Raw genomic sequence first — 22,909 nt, 5'->3', positions numbered from 1 at the left:
CTGGATACTTAATAGCTGTGTGACCATAGGCAAGTCTCTTAACCATGTTTGCTTCATTTATAAAATGAGTTGGAAAAGGAAATGGTGAACCACTCCAGTTTCTCTGCCAAGAAAAAACAAAAATGGAGTCAGACACAACGTAAACAACTCAACTACAAGCATGGGGGGAAAGGAAATGTCATGTATATTATTTTCATGCTTTTGTTCACTTCATATAATTCTTCCCATACTTCTCTGTATTTTTCATATTCATTGTTTATTACAGCTCAGTATTATGACGGCTAGGTGAAATAGAAACTGGAACAATATCCTGCAGACACAGGAGATAGAATGTCAGATTATAGGAAACTATCATAAGCCATTTCTCTTTCTAAAACAAAGAGGGTATGAGTGAGAGTAATATGAAATTAATCTGAAAATGTAGATGAGAACCAGATTGTGGCATGTACTGCAGCATATGGAAGTAGCCTTCAGTTATGTGGAATAATCGATCCTAGATTAAAAAAAATAAGGGATTAAAAATAAGAAGTTATAAAGGGAGGAATTCATACCATTGCATGAACCGGTTCTTCTCGGAATCACAAAGGGAGACCAGTTCCCATATATTTTCCCAGGGTAAAAGAAGGGTTGGTGTAAGTCTTAAAGAATATTGTTCCCCAGTCTCTAGTGATCAGTTAGCCATGGCCATTGATTGGGGAGGCAGCAATGATGACCACAAGTTCTATAGAAGCCTTTCTATTCCTCTGAAACTACTTATAGAAAACCTGTGAAAGCAAAATTAGCCAGGCTTCTATCTAGTGTTTTTAAATTGGCCTACAAATCTGACCACATTTCAGGAGGGAGAACAAGAAAACCAGGGGACTAGGTGAAAGCTTGTAATAGAATAGAGTAGTTCTGGGTAGCCTGGACATGGGGGCTGTTCCCTTCATGTGCTTTTGTTTACTGCAGAAAAGGAGGTTAAATAAATGCACAGAAAGCCATGCAAATAACCAGTCTTCTCAGCACCGTGTTGCTTCTTCATGGCAAAGTTTGGCCTAGCTCTCTTGCTTTCCCTCCTATCAGCCTTTGGCTCTACAGTTGCAGCATAGAGGCCAATTTAAAACCACTAGGCCGCAGGCCTGGGCGCTCGATGCACTTTTTCTGATGACTACAGGCAGCCTCAGAGAAGAAAGGTTGGTGCTCTCATTTTAGCTCTTGGCAATAACTATTTCCACAGCTCAACCACCTCCCTTTCCTGGTTATTGTATTAAACAGTGGGTTTGCCACACACACAGGCTTCCTTGTCCACTGTGACACATTTTTTTTTCTTTGAAGAATCCCCTGAAATTCTTCAAAGAGCCACAGAGGGAAGCCCATGGAAAAAAAAGCTATTTTTTTTAATTTCAGACCTCTAACATTCTATTGTTGTTGTTATTGCTGTTGTTTGTACCATCACTTGAGGAGGTTAAAATATGTCCCTAGAGAGCCCCGTTGAGATTCAAATGTAGGTTTCTAGTCATTAATCTGCCTCCCCACATGGGCCGAAACTGATTTCCCAGCTTTGGCAGCAGAACATGGGACTGAAGGAATGGGGCATATGGCAGGAAGGGAAATAGAGAGCTAAATGTTTAGCCAAGGGAGACCAAGGGTGATGGTGGGGTCAGAAGATTAATGACCCATGTTGGGGGCTGGGGGTAGGAGGTGGAAAGGGAAAGAGGAAGGAAATTGGAATATAGAAGGGAAAAAGTAAGAGGGCACCAATGAAAGCTTTACATATGATATGATTTTGTTGGGACCAGTTCTAAAGCCAAGCCCTTGGGATCAGGCTGGATAAGGGGCCACAGGCTCCAGTGGAGTTCAACCCAAGGCGCTGCAGTAAACAGTTCATGTCATGCTCCATTTTCAGTGAGGGCCTGCATCCCAAGAGGAAGACCCCGGGCAAGATGAACCTTTGTGCTTTGCAGCTTCATGACCCCCATTAAACTCCATGAGGCAGAGCAGGTTCTGTGTTCTTGGCACTCTGCTCTAGCCTGCCCTCCCCTCATAAATGCCACAAACACTGAGCAGATAAAGGAGAGAGGCACTCTCGGTGGTCCTTCAAAAAGTGCTTTCAATCACAAAGGTCTGTGTGCGATAGAGAGATCTCCCTTTGATGGAGTATACATACCCTAGGAAAAATAGTGAAATGGAGGCAGTACGCAGTCTCCCCACCACCATGACTACCTTCAGTTCAATTCAGTCAAATTCAGTAAGCATTTATCAGACATTTGCATTGTGCCAGGCTCAACACCAGGGATACAAAGACAAAATTGGAGCAGTTTCTGCTGTCAAGAAATTTGCTTCTTTGAAGGAAAAATAGCCTGTGCCCAGATAAATAAATTGAAAAAATACACAAAATAAATACAAAGCACAGGTATCCCCTCCACATTGCAACTTCTCCCATCAAAATTTCAATACATGGTGGGCTGGCATAGAAAATTAAACAAGAATTTTGAGAGAGTTTTACAGAAGCCTCAGACAACATGTGAAGGTCAACAGACAAGACAGAAAGAATTTAGAAACTCAGAAATGCATAAAATATATGTATAATATTATATGATATCAACATTTGTTTTAATACCACAAATATACACAATTTCTTTTTTAAAGTTAAAATAAGTTACAAGTTAAAAGTTTATAAAAGAACCAAAGGCCAACAAGTTTTATGTGTATTTTCCAGATTGTGGGGGTACCATGCCCCAACCCCTTTGATGTAGAAGGGATACCTGTAATGGGGAAAGATCTGGGCGAGAAGGGAAACTCCCTCTTTTCCCCTCATCCTCTCACATCACCAAGATGTCTTCCACTACCTTCTTCTCATTACCAAAACAATGAAATATAATCCTTCTCATTGCCAGAGCAAACCACACTACATGGACAAATATTTCCATTCTATCTTCTCTTCTCTAGCAAATTGTCTCCTCTGTCATCCCCACTCTAGTTTATCTTCAGTCTCTCCCAGGCTACTGGCTGTTTCCCCACTGCCTTCAAATATGCCTATGTTTCCCTCATCCTCAAAAAACTCTCACTCAACCCATACAATCCTGATTTGTTGTCCCATATCTCTCCTGGCTTTTGGGGCTGAACTCCCTGAGAAAGTCATTTATAGGGGCAGCTAGGTGGTTTAGTAGGTAGAGCTCCGGGCCTGGAGATAGAAGATCCCAGATTGATATGTGGCCTCAGACACTTCCTTAGTTGTATGACCCTGGGCAAGTCACTTAATCTCAATTGCCTGGCCCTTACTGTCCTTCTGTCATGAAATCAATACTTAGTATTGATTCTAAGATAGAGAGTAAAGGCATGGGGGTGGGGGAGAGGTCATCAATAACAGGGATCTTCATCTCCTTTCCTCTTGATCTCTTCTTTACTCTTTGAAGACTGGATTCAACTTCATTATTCAACTGAAACTACTCTTTCCAAAGTTACCAATTAAACTCCTCCTTTCCCACACTATCTGCAACCCAGTGAGTGACTATGGCCTCCTTACTATATACCAAAGTCTCCTGATTGAATATTTTAACTGGCTATCTCCCATGACCATAACACCTTCCTCATCTCCACCTCCTGGCTTTCCTGGCTTCTGTCAGGTCGCAACTAAACTCCCAATTTCTTCGAGAAACTTTTCCTAGGTGGCAGCTAGGTAGCACAGTAGGCAGAGGACCTGGATTCAAATCTGCCTCAGATACTGCCTAGCTATATGACCCTGTGGAAGTTACTTAACTTCAGTAGCCTAGCCCTTACCACTCTTTTTTTTTTAACCCTTACCTTCTGTCTTGGAGTCAATACCATGTATTGGCTCCAAGGCAGAAGAGTGGTAAGGGCTAGGCAATGCGGGTCAAGTGACTTGCTCAGGGTCACACAGCTGAGAAATGTCTGAAGTCAAATTTGAACCCAGGACCTCCCATCTCTCAGCCTGGCTCTCAATCCACTGAGCCACCCAGTTGCCCCCACCTTACCACTCTTCTGCCTTAGAATCGACAGTAATTTATATAGTAAGGATTTAAAAAAAAAATAAATCTTTCATAATCCCCCTTAATGCTAGTAGCTTCCTTCTGAAATTATCTTAAATTTGCTCTATTAGTATCCTACTAGTACATGTCTGTTCTCATGTTGTCACCCCTTTTGGACTGTGAGCCCCTTGAGAGCAGGTACTGCCTTTTGCCTTTTCATTACATCCCCAGCGTTAGCCCAGTTTCTGGAACATAGCAGATGCTTAATAAATGCCATCTGACTGATTGACTAACCACTGGGCTAATTAGGAAAGACCTGTCAAAGAATTTACCATGTGCTGCACCTTGAAGGGCACTAAGGACTCCAAGAGGAAGATGTAAGGAGACCGAAGAGGAAGTGCTGTATATGAGGAATAATACAGTCACCTTAGCCAGAATATAGAATGAGTATGGGGAAGTCGTGTAGAAACAGTAGAGAAAGTCTAAGGGTTAAATTAGGAGTTTTTACAAAATAAAAGAGCAGCTTAAGTTTTAATGAGAATATAGTAGAGTTGTAAATTAATATTATCCCTTTAAGCCAGAGGAAACTTCTAGCAGCTCTTAACAATTAACAATTTAGTTTCATTAAAATAGAGACAGTAAAAGAAAATAGTAAAAGGAATATAGTAAAGAAGGGAAATATATACCTCTTGGTAGAGAAAAAGAAATTACCTAATTCCTAACTAGCTACCCTATATCTATCTATAATTGCGTATAATTGCTATCTAAACTGCCTATACAAACTACTGCTAATAACAACCACCCCACAAAGTTCCAACCCAATCCACTCAGTCAAAACCAACCCAATCAGTAGATCTGTCAACGAGGACCAACCACCATCCAAAAAGTTCAATAAAGAATAAAACCCAACAGCCCAAACCAAAAGCCAGAAAGCCCTCTAAGGGCTAGCCAAAAGCCCTCTCTGGGGAGAATTAGGGAGCTTCTGGTGGGAGTGAAGAAAGGGGGATGGAAGCAAGTGATGTGGAGGTAGAATCAACAAGTCTTCATAATTAAGTAGACGTGGAGAAGTGAGAAGAGTGAAGACCAAGAATCTTGAGGAGCAGGCTACAGTGGGAGACGTGCTGGATATGCACTGTAAGGACCTGGCTTCAAATCACATTTCTGTCATTTATAAGCTGTATGATCTTGAACAGGTCAGCTCTCTGTTTTTTAGTTTCCTCCCCTGTAAGATGAGGAAGTCAAAGGAGATGACCCCTAAGGTCTCTCATAGCTTTACAGCGTGGATTTTCAACCTGAGGGTCTCTTACTTTTTAAGATATTTGAATAACTATGTTCTCTCCTGAGTTCCTGTCCATTAAAAAAAACATACAAACAAACCTTACCTTCTGTCCTGGCATCATTTCTAAGACAGAAGGGTGATAAGGGCTAGGCAACTGGAGTTAAGTGACGTCCCCAGGGTCACACATCTAGGAAGTGCCTGAGACCAGATTTGGAACCATATCCCAACTCAAAGCCTGGTTCTTTATCCATTGTGCTACCTAGCCACCCCTACCTCTCCTACTTCTAAGGTGATAAGATTTAACAAATAGTACCCTTATAAATGTTTAACAACCAGCTCTCTGAAATAAATCATTTCTCTTGTAATTGCATTTGCTTTATTTTATGCATTAAAACATGTTCTGAGATTGGATTAAGGGGTCCATGGCATTAAAAAGTTAAGAGTACCTACTCAAGATCAGAGAAGCTGGTTGTAAAACTGGGTGACAAGAAGAATGGTGGTATCTTTCATAGAAATCAGGTTGTTAGGAGGAGAGGTAGGTTTAGAAGAAAAGATAATACATTTTGGTTTTGGAAATGTTGAGTCTGAAATCCCTTTGGAACATCAAGCAGTTCCAGCAGCAGGTAGAGGAGTGGAATTGGAGCTCAGAGGAGAGGTAAGGACTGGATATGTGACATGGTTAAACTTGTACTTTAGGGACATCAATCAGGCTACTATATGAAGAATAGATTGGAATGGGAAGAGGCATGAAGCAGGGAGCCTGTTAGCAGAATTATTGTAACAAAGGGGCCTGAACTAGCATGGTATCCATGCAAATGTCTTTTTCCCCCCCTCTGGGAAAGTGGAGTTCTTGAGGCTCTCAGGTTACCATTGGATGCCCAGTGTCCTCCATTGTTTTTCTCTTTCTAGCCATTATCTCCAGGAAGCACATTTTATCTCAGGGCCTTTCTACATTCCCTTTCCAACAATTAAACTATGCCACCCTGTGGCCCATGAGACCTATTCTTGCTTTCTACTAATTAATATACAAAATGATTCTATGTTTGGTTCCTCATCCCTCAATTTCTCTGCAGTTTTTGACAATTTTGATTGCCCTTTCCTTCCTTTAAAATTCTTCCCTGGCTGCTTCTCTGTCACCTTCAATTCTTCCTTCTTCTTCCTGCCCCTTAAATGTAGGCATTGCCCCAAGGCTCTTCTTTCTTCCCACTCCATATTCTCTCCCTTGGAGATCTTATCCACTCTTAAGGTTCAGTTTTTACCTTCCCATAGACAACATCTGTATCATCAGCCTTCCCATCTCTCCCGAGTCAGTCCCTACTTCTAAGGTAATAAGATTTAAACAGTGCTGTACTGGTTAAGTATTTAACAATGAGCTCTCTGAAAAAGAAAATGTAGGAAAAACCACACTTTTAAGCTTAATCCAAATTATTAACATTTACCTAGACAACCAATGAAGCAATAAATCTATAGCTTTTGTAGATTTCCAGGATATAAATGCTCAGGCTGAAAATTTAACAGTCACCTTTGGAGCTGGTTTAATCTCTGGATTTACAGCTTTGAAACTGGAGGATTTCTTAGAAATAATCATTTTATTTTATAGCCCAGAGAAGTTAAATTACATAGCAAGTAGGTGGCGAAGTGCTAGACTTGGATTCAGGAAGACCTGAGTTCAAATCCAGCCTCATTTACTGGTTGTAAAATGCCTAGCACAATGACTGGAACAAAGTAAGTGCTTAATAAATGTTTATTTCCTTCCTTTTTTCCATGTCACATAGAAAGTAGTAGAACAAAGATTAGAATCCAGGTCTTTAAACCTTAGATCCAAGACCTTTTCCACTACTCCATAAGACTTTTCCACCTGGTTGTCCCACTATCACCTCAAATACAAAATGTCTTGGACCAAATTCATCATCCTAGAGCTAGACAGCATCTAACCCAGCTACCTCATTTTACAAATGACCGAACCAAGGCCCATTATGGGAAAGCTCATTGCCTAGGGTAACATACATAATTAATGGCAGAGCCAAAGTTAGAGCCCAAGTCTTCTGAGACCCAGGACAGTGTTTTACCTAATATACCATGTTGTCTCTAACCTTTTGCAGACAATGGTGCCACCATCAATCCAGCTACCCAGGTTCAAAACTTCATCTTCAACTTGAATTCCTCATTTTTTGTTGCTCTATCCAGTCAGTCCTTGTCTTGTTGGTTTTCTCTTGTCAATGACTCTTGCATCTATCACTTCCTTTCTAGTCCCATTACTATAACCCTGTTTTAGGCCCTCATTGACTCATTACTAGACCATTGTAATAATCTCCCAACAGTCTTTTTGACTCAGTTTCTCCACTGCTGGAATCCATGCTATACACTGATGCCAGATTAATCTTCTTTGCTCTGCATAACCTTCTACCCCCAAACTTTAGTAAGTCCTGATTTCCCACAGGATCAAGTCCAAACTTCTTAGCCAGATGTTCAAGACCCTTTCCAGTCTAACTACTACCTACCTCTTTACTTTTATCAGTTACTTCTTTCTACTACTGTAACTGCACTTGTCTCTTCTTTGTTCTTCATCAGAGCCTTGGTTTCTGATGCCCTCTTGATGCCCTTCTCTGGTGGTAGTAGGGAAGTGATGCCTTTGGGATTGGAAAATAATTTCATTCCATCCCAAAGACTTGCTTTCCATTTTGGAAAAATTAGGTGAAAAATCTAAAGAGTTACTAACAGGACCTGAAAGCACAGGACTGATGGGCCTTCATTAAGATCCCAAATGTACCAGTCAGGAGCAAGGCTGGCCCCAAGTTGCCAAATAGCTCAGTTAAAGTTACAAATCACAGAGATTCTGGCAGAGCCATTGCCTCCAGCTATCATTTTTGACCTTGGTCCAACACTTACCTAGCCACATCTTATCTAATTGTGACCATGCTCATTGATCATGCCTTTATAGGTTACCTGTCATCCAGCCCACTTCCCATGTCTTCATGAAGAGCTAATTATGGCTCCTCATCCTGTACAAGACCTACACTACTCCATCCAGAGTTGCCACTGGCTTTGACCTTCAGATATCCAATCAATCATCCACCCAAGCCCAATAATTGCCAACAGCAGTTATGCATTCTTCCTGACTCTGAAATATCCCTGGACTATATACATTAAATTGCATGGCCACCAACTTGCATTGGTTCCCCCTGCTGTGCCTACCTACACGAGGTCCCTGTCTGGCAGGCCCCAGCCAACTTTTTTCACCTTGTTATTCACCAATTTTAGTCATGTCTGACTTTTTTTGACCCAATTTGCAGTTTTCTTGGAAAAGATACTGGAGAGGTTTGCCATTTTCTTCTCCAGTTCATTTTACAGTTGAATAAACTGAGGCAAACAGAGTGAATGACTTGCCCAGAATCACACAGTGTCCGAGGTTATATTTGAACTCAGGAGATGAGTCTTCCTGATTCCAAGTCTGGCACTCTATCCACTGATCCACCTAACTGCCCCATGCTGGCAATCATGTTGGCGATCGATCACTAAATACATAATGCCCAATTTTGCCTCTGGACCTTTCCACATTCTCATGTTTATATTAGTTCTCCAACTAAAAGGTACTTAATGAGTCTATTGACAGTGATCATGAAGAAGAAGGTAGAAATAGAAGATCAAGCATTTATTGGGATTGCTAGGTGGTACAATGGAATAGCAGACTTGGAATTGGGAGGAACTGGGTTCAAATATGACTTCAGACACTTCCCAGCTCTGTAACCCCCAGCAAGCCATTTAAGCCACTGTAGTGCAATTCTAGAGATGTCACTAGGCCAGAAAATAAGGATTTTTTTTTTTAAAATAAGCATTTATTAAGAGCCTTCTACATATCAGATAGTAAGTTGTAGGGGTACAAAGGCTGTAATGAAATAGTCCTTAATGTCAGATAGCTTATATTCCCTGGGAGGTATATAACAGTTTCACAGATAAATAAATAAGGATATTTACAAAATAAATACACTGTGATTGAGAAGGATATTATTACATAATAAAATAAGGAAAGGTCTCTTGAAAGCGAGAGCACCTGAGCTGCCTAATGACGGAACTTTCAACCAGAGATGAAGAGAGAGTATTGTGAGCAAGGAAGATAGACATGCTAAGTTACAGAGATGGAAGATATAACTTCGTGTTAGGGAAATAATGAGTAACCCAATGTATAGAGTACTTAAGGGAGAATAAAGCATTACAAATCTGAAATGTCTGAGGACAGATCACAAAGTATTTTAAATGCAACGTGGAGTATATCTTTCATCCTAATATCAATGGGTAGTCATTTAAGCTTCTTGAGCAGGGAGGGACATGGCCATATCTATAGGTTTTAAAACTTTAAAGTGAAAAATGGATTAGATTGGGGAGATTCTAAAGCACAGACACATGGAAAGCAAATACGGGACTAGTGAAATAATTCAGGCAAAAGATGTTGAGGACCTGGAGCAAAGATTTGTGGTGTGAATAAAGAGAAAGGAAAGGATGTGAGAAATATTGAGGAAGTCAAATCAACAAGATTTGGTAATAAATTGGATATGGGGTTGAGAAATAACAAAGAATTAAGGATGAATTCTACATTTTGAACATGAGTGGCTGGAAGGATGGTGGCATCCTTGACCAAAATAGAGAAATTAATAAATTGAGTTGATTTAGGAGGAAAAACAATGAGATGTTGAGTTTGGAATGTACATGAAATGCATAGGTAGAAATGTACAACAAGTAACTGAAGTCATAAGTCTGTAGCTCAGGAGACAGATGAGGGCTGAATATACAAACATGGAATTTATCTTTATAGAGATGAATGTTGGATCCTTGGAAACTGATGAAAACATCATAATTGAAAATGAAGAGCAGTGGTTCTCAAAGCTATGCCACAATTTTGCCTTATTATGTAATTTCAGATAAAATAAAATTTACAAATAATTGTTATTAGCATAAATTTTACATACAAATCATATACTTTTGAAATAAATAAAACCTGCCTATAACATATATACACTAACCTCAAAAAACATTAAACCTTAAACTTGTTAAGAACCCAACAAAAAAAAATTTTTTTTTATACTGAAGGAAAACTGTGCATGCATGAATCTCCTGCCTCTTCCACAGGGTGGTCATTCACTGATCCATGAGCAAAATGGTTGAGAATCACTGTGGTAGAGAGAAAATGGGAAAAGGTTCAGCAAGGAACCCTGGGCTTAATGTATATATAGCAAGTAGGACAAGGAGAGAATGATATGCTACCTTTCTCAGAAAACATTTTCATTTTAATAATTTTAATCTAGAAACCTTGGTAATTTAATCTGAAAGGAATGACTTTAATGTTGCAATTTGGAGTTGACAGAGGAAATGCTTTATTTGGGTTTTTTTTTTCTTTCAGAGGGCAGGAAGGACCTCTCAACCAGCACCCTGTGAGAGATTTAATCCATATATACAAATTTAAATACACTCATTCATTCATACACACACACACATACACACACACACACACACACACACACACACACACACACACACACCAGAGAGAGAAATAAATAGATTTCTGTGCATTCATAGGATCTTAGAAGTGGAAGATTCCTAAAATGCCACATTATCCTACCCACATTTGAAACCTGACTCTTGTCTAGAACATTCCTGACATGTTCATTGAGCTCTTGTTTGAAAATCTCCAGTGACAAGGAGCTCAATACATTTTAAGGCAGATTGTTTCTCTGGATAAATCAATTTAGAAAATGATTCTCAAGGAAGCAAGGTGGCTCAGTGGATACAGAACCAGGTCTACATACAGGAGGTCCTGGGTTCAAACCTGGCCTCAGAGACTTACTAGCTGTGTCCCTTCATACCCCTTGCCTAGCCCTTACTAGGAAGGAAGGAAGGAAGGAAGGAAGGAAGGAAGGAAGGAAGGAAGGAAGGAAGGAAGGAAGGAAGGAAGGAAGGAAGGAAGGAAGGAATTTATCTTTTCATTAAGTCCAAATTTACCTCTTTCTAACTTCCCATTGGTCATAGTTCTGCCTTTCATGGTCAAAAAAAAAAATTCTAATCTCTCTTCCACATGACACCCTTTCAAAAATCTGAAGAAAGTAATTATGATTCCCTAAGTTTTTTATTCTTCTGGATAAATAACCTGAATTCTTTGAACAGGCTCTTATAAAGAAGTATTTTGAGACCCTTTATCATTTTGAATTCCCACCTCTAGACATATTTAAGTTTCCTAATCTTCTTCCTAAAAGATGAGGTCCAGAACTGAACACAATGTTCTAGATATTTTCTGATCCCGGAAGAACATTGCAGGATTTCACCTCCCTTGATCCTGAATTAATGCTTCCATTTATGCAGTCTGAGATCCCAAAAGATAATTTAACTTCCACACTTCAATATTGACTCATTTGAACTTACAGAACTGTAAATAGATCATTAGATTTTTGAGTCAGAAGATCTAGGTTCAAATCTACACTTTGCTACCATCTAACTGTGTGATCTTTAATAAGTCACTTAACTTCTATAGATCCCAATTCCTTTATCTATAAAATTAAGGAGGTAGTCAAACCAGATGAGTTCTAAAGTCTCTTGTAGCTCTCAAATTCTTTTATGTAGCCCTCTGGTAAAACCTTCATGACCCTACTCCCCTAATGTAATCAGAGTTGATGACATATCCTTTCAGATGACATGGCTGTCCTCTCCTCATCTATCACAGATTTTAAGATACTGTGATAAATTTCTAGGTTCACATCCTATAGTGTGTTGGTAGATTTAACAATCATCTTTCCAGGATGGGGAGAGATGTAGTGTATGTCACTCTTTTAAATTTAATTTGTGGTGTTAACATTTTCTTCCTCACTTCCTTAAATATAGGCAATCAACAACATAATAATCCAAGCCCTGATGTGTAGAATTTGCTAGTTTCCAAGAGATAATTGCTCAAACTGAAAATTTAACAATTGGCTCTGCTCCAGCACATTCCTCATTTCTACTTTGGCAACAATTTCCTTTTTATTTTTGTTGTTGTTGAGTCACTTTTAAGTCATGTCAGATTCTTTGGGACCTCTTTTGGGGGGGTTTTCTTGGATAAGATACTGGAGCAGTTTGCCATTTCTTTCTCAAACTCATTTTAGCAATAAGGAAACTGAGGCAAGCAGGGTTAAGTGACTTGCTCAGAGTGACACAGATAGTAAGTATCTGAGGCCAGATTTGAATTCTGGAAGATAAGTCTTCCTGACCCTAGCCTTAGTACTATCCACTGAACCACCTGTAATGATTAAAATAGTTGGTTGTCATAAACTGTAGTGATTAAAATAGTGGAAGACACAAATTGTAGTAGATAATAGGTTGCCTTAAAATTGTGACAGCAGAAAATATGGTTTCAAGACAGTGTCTTGTTTTAAATCAAATATAAGGGAAATATTCCCAATTATGAAATATACCCAAGTCAACTGGGTTTTATAAAGAATTTTAATTAATACAAATGAAGAATTAAAGAAAAGGAGAGAAAGAGAGAAAAAAGGAAATAATGAGAAAAGGATAGACTGGCCCTGGCCAGCCCTGGCCAACCCAGGCCTAAGCCCTAAGAGAAAGATCAGTAAGTCCTTTATCCACTCACCACAAGATTTGTCCAAGCAAGGATTCTAGTGTTCAGAGATACCAGGTCAGCTCCATCTCAGCTGATTTCACCAGCTCAATCCTGAATCTGAAACTGAATGTGAATGTCCCTCCAGCTTTATCTGAGCTCCTATTTAAAGGGAATTTTCTCCTATGTCACTTCCCCTAAGTTCTACTATCTGCCAATCACAGTAGACATTTTCCAAAGGACAGACCATTCTTAGTTCACACCTAAGAAGTCTTAAAATTTTTATTAAGTTCACACCAGAAAACTTCTGAGTAAGTTTCTCACCTCTTTGCTCCTTGTAAATTCACAAGTTGCCTGACCTTTATAGGTACTTAGCACCCTTTTTGTATTGGTTCTAAAAATAGGCACAGCTTAAGAACTTTTTGCCTTATTATAAGTATAGGTTTAAGTGCTTTTCATTGTTCAGCAAAGAGTTTACAACTTTATCTTCCCCTAAAGTATGCTTAAGTAGGGGTGGAGTAGAGGTCTTACATTCCTGATCTAAGTAGAAGTCTCACATTCCTGATCTAAGTTCCTTCATTGTTTAAAATGGGGAATGATCTTAACCCAATCTTATGAAGTAGGGTCTGAGAATTTTTAAGGTTCACACACCTAACTGACCCCTTTTTTCTTGGTTAGAAACAAATCCGAAATAACATAACTACCCATCTCTCCTGCCTTCAGAAAGAAGAAAGAATTATGTCAAAATTGTATCCGATATTTCAATATTAATAGAGGCAACATTCTAGTGGATATCTAGAGAGTAGAGATCTCCCATCACAGTTCTATCCTATTTCTTTAGGAATTGGTCATCCTTTTCTTCCTTCTGCCTGGGCAATCTGTAATAAGCTTTTATCACACCATCACTTCTGCCATGTGCCCAAATGCCTTCTACTGCATATCCATATATATTTCCATTTTACATACAGATATAGATACAAATATACACATATTTGCACTCAATGTATCACATTAGTTCATAGAATATAAATGTAAACAAACACCCATGTGTTCACATGTACACATACATACATTTTTATATACTCACCAATCATCACTCGTCTATCCAAGCCCACGTGTACTCACTTTACAGATACAAATAAGCATGGATTCTCATAAATTTCCAACATACATATGTATGTAGACATGAAATTATGCACATATATCCATACATTCCCATATACTTGCACATAGCACAAGTCTTTTAGAAGGACAGAATATGTCCCCTCAGTGCCTGAGTTGAGTGTAGAGTCAAGGACTGAAGCTGACCCTCCCTCCTTGAGGAGAGAGTATAGCTTTCCTTCCCAAGCCTCAAATCTCTTCCTGGGTATTATGAGGTAGACAACTTGATCTATAAAGAATAATTCTTTTATTCTAAAGGGACACAAAAGACAGGTAGTGGAGTAGGGTTGTTGAGTAAGAGAAGTGGGAAGTGGGAAATAGGAGATCCCTAAGAACTAACAACTGACCCTCCTCCCCAAATCCTGAGGTTCAGGATGTTTGCCTGAGCCTTGCTGGCCAGTTGTTATCTCTGTCCTGACTTCTATCATTCCTAGTTGTAGCATGAAGTTCACAGGACAACTTTAGGTAATAGAGAGAGGAAAGTCTTTGAGTGGATGGCTTTATTATAAAGTCCCATCCACTCCATTTACCTTTAGCTAGATCCAAGAGGTTTAGGTTCACTGAGAGGTGGCCAATGCTCAGGAGGTCTTCTGTCTCAGATTTCTCTTGGACCACCCACTCTTGAGGAGCTCCCAAAGAGAAGTGAAGTCACTACTTTGAATCTTCTCAACTCTTCTGTTCCCTCCTGAAATTCTCTGTCTTCCTTGCTCCTCCCCACCCCCATCCCTTTGGGTTACTCTTTCGCATGCTGAATCTGATTTTCCTCTCTTACATCCTTAACAAATGTTGATCAAATTGAATTGGATGTATTTATGCCCACAAGTATGCAGCCACAGCCACATGCATGTACACCAAACAAATTCTTGGTTGTTTCACATCTTCATTCACACAGTTCACCTCATCTATACATCCACCAGCACTCCATTTCCCTGCCCACTGCTTTTTTTTTTCCTAAAGAAGGGGTTCTTAACCTGGGGGGTCACAGATCTTCTTAGGAGTCCATGGATCAATTTCATGGATGAATTTCAATGCTGATATCCTTTGTAGCCCTATGTATATAAAAATATTCTGAACAAGACCTCAGGCTTTACTAGACCAAAGAATTCATCACACACACACACACACACACACACACACACACACACACACACACACACACACACAGTGAAGGGCCCCTGGACTAAAAAGTATTTTCTCATGTATTTTTTCCTTAAAGTAGTGTATTCATAAGGGAGCCCCTTTGCCCATTGCTAATGCCCCTGTGCCCCTAGAACAGGAAAGAAGCAGAGTTGTTTGAATATGGCCATCACTGTGAACATAACTCCCCAACATTCTTACCCTTCCTCAATGATTCCTGGTATGGTTGAAGCTGAGACTCTCATTTTGCTGGTTTTACACCACCTGCTACCTACCCCTTACTGGACTATTTTGTTTTGTTTTGTTTTGTTTTAATTATCGCCTCAACAACAACAGCAACAACAAACTATAGTAAATTTAAATGAAGGCTGAGAATCACTGTACCATGGCAAAGCAAATAAATTAAAGATAATCACCACTAGCCCTAGCCCTCATCCCACCCCCAATTTCCTTATAGGCTGAAGGAATGGAGGGAGCCAGGCAGCTAGGGGATGCAAAAGTAGCTTCAGCATAGAAGAGCTCTTTTGTGTTTGTGTGCAGCCTATTTGGGGAGGCTTGCCCATTGACCAATATATAGAAAAACCCTACCAAGGTGTGTAATAAACCTCTTCTGAAGACTTTTCTTCATGCCTGGAATAGGCTTTTCTCATAATACTGTCCCCCAACCTCCCTTGTAACAAAGAAAAATAAGTTGACCAACATACCTATTAAAACTTAATATAACAAATACAATATTCCATAATCACAGTGGCCCACCTCTCTAGTGAGAGAAGGGAAGTATTTTTCTTTAATCGTCTGGCATCCAGAACCAAGATATTTTTGTTTGTTTGTTTTATTTTTGCCAAAAAAGAGAAATTTTAAAATAATTGTCATAATCTGTCACATCTCTAATAATTTCCATGATATGCCCACATGCTTTCTCTGAATAAATTACTAGGGAAAATTTTCTCCCTCTGCCTCTCTGTTCTCTCTATGTCTCTTTTTTTCTGTCACCCTCTCTGTCTCTCCCTCTGTCTCTGTCTGTTATCTCTGTCTCCATGTCTCTGTCTCTCTGTCTCTCTCTGTCTCTGTCTGTCTGTCTGTCTGTCTGTCCGTCTGTCTCTCTCTCTCTTTTGCCCGCTCTTTTTCTTCTTCTTCCCTCCCTCTTTTTAATTTTTCTTGATTCTTTTTGGAGTGAGCTCTGTTTCATTTGTTTGTTTTTAGCCCTTCTTTCATTAGGAAATCAGAAGAACATGGAGAATAGATGTTTGATTTGCTAAGTTGATTTGATATTACTTTTTTTCTTTTTTTAGATAGTTAAATAGATATGAGAGATAATGTGTTTCTGTCTCACATTATCAGTCTCCAAATACCCTTTTCCTATCTTTTCTTCATTTTCCTCATTCTATTCATATAGGTCCAAAATATAGTTCATCTTTTGCTGGCAGGAACCTTCTCATCCATACTCAAGATTAATTTTCTCTGAGACTAAGGAAGGTAGTTTTTTTTCTTTTTTTTCTTCTTCTGACTCTTTGCAATTATGTGTTTCTTTGCAGCTGGACTATAACACTGCCTATTGCACTAGATAGGTCTGTGTGGTTGACTCATCTTTTTGGCACATCCATGCTCCATCATGCCCTGTGCACCACAGCCTCTGTCCTTGCCTTTGACAATCTGATAATGTAGAAACAGAATAATCCTACAGATAATTTCCAAAATGTATGAGACAGCAATCTTTTAATCAGACCTTCCTACACTAAATAGCATATTGATTTATTTGATAACAGTGATTAGCAGTCTTTCAGAAAAATACAAAATCAGTACCATGAATCATCCATATTTTTTCCATTTTTATTCAGAGTTGTATAAGTCTGCAACTTAGTTTCTTTTAGATCTGGCCTCATTTTATTGTGTCTGCTAACCTGTGCTAAATCAGGTAACTGGTTTAACTGATGGAGCACTGGGTTGGGAATTGAGAACTTTTTAACTTGTGTGACCTTCTCTAATAAGCTGACTCTCTCCATGACAAAATTCCCTTATGTTATAAAATGAGGGTCATAATGTCTGTCCTCTCTTCACTTCTCAAGGATTTGATGAGAACCAATATCATTTGTGTAAAATCTCAAAAGGTAGTGATTATTCAAGGATGATTACCCCATTGATGGAGTATCCAGGCTGTCATTTCACCTTTGACCTCACTCATCAGTCCTTCTTCAACCGAGGTGGCAGAAAAGTAAACAAGTAACAAAACGGGGTCCTTTGTGAGTAATTCTTGATTAAAGTTGAGTTGAGTATGATTATGATGGGGAAAGTCAGAAAATTGAATGGGTAAAATAAGAATTTGGGATTATTTGGAGATTTCCATTATCTAACCCACTTATAAATAGACAATATTTCATTAATGGTTCATTGATGTTATAAGGAATGGTTCAGGGGATCGTCCAAGACTCTTAGTTCCCATTGATCAAGTCTCAATCCTGAGGGTTGACCCCAAACGGGTCATTTCCTGTCTTTGACAGGTTGCTCAGCTGGGATTACTCTCAGAAAATCTCTAAATATTGCTTCCATTTGTTTTCTGTCTAGGTTACCCCTAAAGAGGATAACAGAGTAGCTCTTATGCCTAAACCCAATGTAACAGAATATTTGGATAATATAGCTTTTATGAAAATGTGAAAAATACAAAGAACCCCCCTGAGGCCATTAACAAAAGCCTTTGGAAGGTAGAGGTAGGAATGAATCTCTAATTTAATCTATTTGGGAAATTCCTGGTAAAGAAATTCCTTCTATCAGTGCAAATCATAACTACCCTGCATTATAATCTTAGAAATCATAATCATGTAGACAGCTATGTGGCTCAATGGATTAGAGAGCCAGGCCTGGAGATAGGAGATCCTAGGTTCAAATCTGGTCTTAGACAGTTTCTAGCTATGTGGCCTTGAGCAAGTCACTTAAACCCCATTGCCTAGCCCCTACTGCTCTTCTGCCTTATTTAATAAAATTTTTAAATAAGTCAGTTGTACTCAGCTTAGAAATTTGCTTGTGGCACTGACTAATTAGGGATTTTGTCAAGTTCACATAGCCAATATGAATCAGAAGTGGACTTTGAACCCAGAGCATCCTGGCTCTGAGGCCACCTTCTCTCCATTATCACATTTTTCATAAAAGCCTATTTTAAAAGTCCTAAAATGACCCACTTGATCTCCTGGGATGGAGCTGAATTCAAAGTCACCATTGGGCTAACCATTTGGTATTCTTGTGAATCCCTAGCCTTCCCATAGAAATGCTCCATAGTCCTTCCTAGGCTCATTGTGTTATCCTTTGGTTTGGATTCTTTCTATAAAGCAAACATTTTAGGGCTACTGAACAAGCAACTCTCTTCCTATCAGATCTACACTATCAGAATAACTTGGCTTCTTTCTTGAAGTCAGATACAGTTCAGAAGCTATATAGATGATCCCTCCCCCCATCCAAGGAACATGAGGTACTTAAAATATTTTTTTTCTATCTAGAAGATCTTTTGGATCCCTGAACTCTTGAACTTGGGGTTCCCCCATGAGTCTACATACAAAAGCAGGCACTTACCAAGAAATTTCTCTTCTCTGATCATAAGATTAAATTTTCAGATAATGTAGCTTCAGTCATTTTAAAAGCCCTCTCTTCCTCACAGAAATTTGGGGTTCATGAATTACATTTTTAGATTGGGTAGCTACATATACACAAGTCAGCCTGTGTAATGAACTTTTTGTCTCTCTTATTTTTACTGATATATTTTTGTTTTTATGCCACACTCCTTCCCAAATACATCCCTCCTCTGTCCCCTTCTCTTGAGACAAATAGTCAAAAAGAAAGAGGGAAAACTAGCAACTGATCAAAACGAACCAATTCACAGATTTTTTAGCAGCTAGGTAGCACATTGGATAGAGTTTTGGGGCTGTAATCAGGAAGACCTATGTTTAAATTCAGCCTCAGTCAACGCCTACTTGTACAATTATAGGCCAGTCACTTAACTTCTAGCTGCCTCAATTTTATTATAATTGTACCTATTTCCCAATATTATCACATGAATAAAATTAAACATTTGTTGTATAGATAAAATGCAATAATACTTATAAAGAGCTTTACAAATCTTAGAACAATGTATAAATAGTGGTTGTTATTATTATATATAATGTGTATATAATATGCAATTATTAGATATGAGGTATATTAAAATATATAATATATATGAAATGCCATTATATGAAATGTTTCAGTATTATTATATACAAAGGGGGAAGGGGCATACTCTCTACTATACCACTTCATCTTCTGGGGAGAGTGGGCTCAGGTGTTAGTTTCTACATAGCATTCATCCCACCAATATCACTTCAAAATAAGACAGAACCACGAGCAGAGTCCTAAAGGTTTTCTCCCCAAGGGTCCTAAAGGTACCTTGATGCTGGACTGACTGGCCACTTAACCGAGCAGAGACTTCACTCTCAGATCTCCTCGTGGCTTCTTCTCAGCCTTTTGAAGCTCACAAGGTTGCAGCCATCTCAAATATCTTTCACCTCAAACCAGAAAGAACAAAGAATGACCAAAGAACCAAGGCCCTTCTTTATAAGCCACCTATACTAGTCTTGGGTGGGAAGGAGTTATACCAACTCCTTACCTGTTTTATTTTTTTAATACATTTTTAATAAATTTTTATAATAAATATAATATAATATAATAAAAATTTTAATAAATTTTACTTTAAGATCTACATTCCTTTTTCCACCCTACCCTCGTGGAGAAAACAAGAAAAACAAAGCCCTTGTTACAAACATTTATAGTCAAACAAAACAAATTTCCTACATTGACCATGTTTAAAAAAATGTCTCAGTCTCTAACCTATTTTAAAGGAGTCAGTGGCCAGGTTTCCTAAGCCATGTTACACAGGCTCCAGATAGTCTAATCAAATTCATGAACTAACCATCTGGCTAAATTGCCCCAGTCTTCCACTTCATCTAGCTCATCCAGAGAATTTAATAACATTAGCATTTGCATAGCACTTTAAGGTTTGCAAAAGATTTTCTATATATTAGTTCTCTTTATAAAGTATATACAAGTCTATACAATTTGGTGTAACAGTATAATCTCAGGCTTTGGAATTAACTATGTCACTTAGGGCAAATTATTTTCCATCTCAGGGACTCGGTTTCCAAATCTGTAAAATAGGCAGTGAGATGGCACCGTGAATAGAATGCTCGACCTGAAGTCAGGAAGATGTGAGTTCAAATGTGGCCTCAGATACATACTAGGTGTATGACCCTGGGCAAGTCACTCAGCCCTGGTTGCCTCAGTTTCCTCAACTCTAAAATGAGCTGAAAATGGAAATGGCAAACTACTTCAGTATCTTTGCTGAGAAAACCCCAAAGGGTGTCACGAAGAGTTTAACATGACTAAAATGAATGAACAATAACAAAATGAGAGAGTTGTACTGGATTACCCCTAAAGTACCTTCCAACCAGCAGTATGCTAGTAAATGTTTAACAAGTTCTCCAGGGGGGAAAAATGTACACACAATACATTTTAAAATTTAATCTGTATTATTAACATTTTCTTCATCCCTCTCTTGAGTTTAGAGTCAACAAAACAATAAATCAAGCTGGCTCAAGCTGGCTCCAGCATATGCCTTTTTTGCAATCCTAAGCCTTGTCATTCTTTGAGAGGTACATATATATAATATAGATATATTAACGTATATATATATATATACATATATATATATATATATTCCCAGTTCCTAAAAGTTGAAACACTTGAAATGTTCATCAAATGCTTCTCTGCACAGGCCAAACTGGACCTTACCCCTACCCTGAGAAAGCCTTGGTAGGTGGTTATCATATTGAGATATTGGGGCTGCTCCCCAAGGCTCTTCCCAGGTATGCTAGTTCATCCACTCATCCCTGTGTATGTGAGTTTACACACTAGCACCACACACACCCTGCAGGTGCCCAGGGCAGCACGTTGCCCTTCCTCTTGTGGCAGTGACAATTATCCACTGCCCTTCTGATCAGGGAGCAGACCTCTACTGATAAAGAAGTCCATTTTAATTTCCCTCTACAAATGAGATCTAGAGGTTCAGAAATTATTTAGGACCAATGGCCCTTTTTAATCTGAGTAGTTTGTCAAAAAAAAAATCAGGTCATGATGAATTTGACAGGACTGAAGCAACTGAACAATAACAACTTTTCCTTCCATCTCTATAATTCTGTGGTTCAGTGGGGAGCTAACCAAATTCATATAACCTGTTAAGAACCTGTGTTCTAAATTGTAAAAAGCTCCAGTGTCCTTCCTTCTAGATTTCTCTTCAAACTCCTTACCTTTTTGGAGACTGTCTCTAAGCAAGATACTTATGATTCTTTAGGAACAGGACTGAAAACTTGAGTAAAAGTGATTTACTGTTCAAACTCTATACTTGAGTATGAATTTGGACATGTGAAGAAATCCCGTAGGGACTTGGAATCTAGAGAAAGTCGAGAGGAAGAGAAGGTCTCAAGGTATGACCACGGGAGGAATTTGATACAACAGCCTCTCACCATGTGGCTCTGCTCCCCTACCTTCCCTCTCCATTTATGTGGGTCATTGCCACTGACTTTCTCTATCTTTATTCTTTTATAGAAAGCAGATCTGGCTGTTGCTGGACTCACTATAACAGCTGAAAGAGAGAAGGTGATCGATTTCTCCAAGCCGTTCATGACTCTGGGAATTAGTATTCTTTACAGGGTTCATATGGTAAGAGACTTATTTTATAAGCATTTATGTCATTAAAGTTATTTGCATGCAAACACACAGTTATATGGTAATAATGAATGACTCATGGAAATATTTAGGTTTCAGACTAAAACGCAAATGTGCTGGGCTATTTTTTCTTCTGTCAGCTGTGTGGACACGCAGCCGGAATGAGTAGAAGTCTCACTTAAGGGCTTTTCTACATTAATTGCTTCCTCCTCTTTGGAAAGGGGATGGCCAACAAGGATGTTGAAATACTTGGTACATAATGAGGATATGATTTGGCCCTTTTGCTCATTCTGCTTCCTCTAGTAGAGGGACCATGACCTTGAAAGGCTTTACCTCAGAGAACTCATAAGATTATCTCCTTCCTCCCACCCCCAGCTCTTTCCTGTTCTCTGAGCTTCCAAGTTAGCTTCCAATACATGGCAATTAAATATAAAACCATTTAGCATGTAATCATTTGACTAAAAAATTCAAAGCTGAAAGGGACTTTAGCAATGCCCTCTCCCAGTCACCTCATTTTTCAGACAAAGAAACTGGTTCTGAGACACAACATCACTTGCCCACAGAGGAAGCCAAGCTGGAATTCAATCCCAGATCCTCAGACTCCAAGTTCAACCCCTATCCCATTACCTGTTTTCTTTTCCAGTGGGTTTACTTCCATAATGATGCTTTATTAAAGTAAATATTAAAGAGATTTTGATTTCTCAGAACCCAAACCAATCAATGTGGGGGGGGGGGGCGATGTTTTATCCTAAAGTGGCTAGGCTGGATGGATCTTACAAATTCCAACAAGGTGTCTCTCTTCCAGGAAGTTATATAGAAACACTATACTCTCTTCAGGCTAGAAGTATACTGGGTGACATGGAAAAGACTTGGGAGAATTGAGCATTGAGCATATACTGGGTGACATGGAAAGGCTTGGGAAAATTGAACATTGACCATGTACTGGGTGACATGGAAAGGCTTGGGAAAATTGAGCATTGACCATGTATAATCTACCAAGTAGTTAATCCTTAAGCAGATCATGACTTTATGTAGTTATCT

At 39.0% G+C, this 22,909-nt stretch overlaps 1 protein-coding gene across 4 annotated transcripts in view; it reads left to right on the top strand.

The window, feature by feature from the left end:
• Positions 1-22,909, top strand: part of GRIK4 (glutamate ionotropic receptor kainate type subunit 4) — a 787,563-nt gene that overhangs the window by 701,313 nt on the left and 63,341 nt on the right. For all 4 annotated transcript variants that reach the window (XM_056794213.1, XM_056794214.1, XM_056794211.1 and 1 more), the window contains one exon: positions 21,749-21,862. In XM_056794213.1, coding sequence (XP_056650191.1) covers positions 21,749-21,862 — 114 coding nt within the window. The remainder of the gene's footprint in view (positions 1-21,748; positions 21,863-22,909) is intronic.

This window comes from Monodelphis domestica, chromosome 4 (genome assembly GCF_027887165.1).
Source record: "Monodelphis domestica isolate mMonDom1 chromosome 4, mMonDom1.pri, whole genome shotgun sequence".
NCBI classification, from domain to species: domain Eukaryota; kingdom Metazoa; phylum Chordata; class Mammalia; order Didelphimorphia; family Didelphidae; genus Monodelphis; species Monodelphis domestica.
The sequence above is the reverse complement of the archived record's forward strand: the minus strand, read 5'-3'. Positions and strand labels throughout refer to the sequence as shown.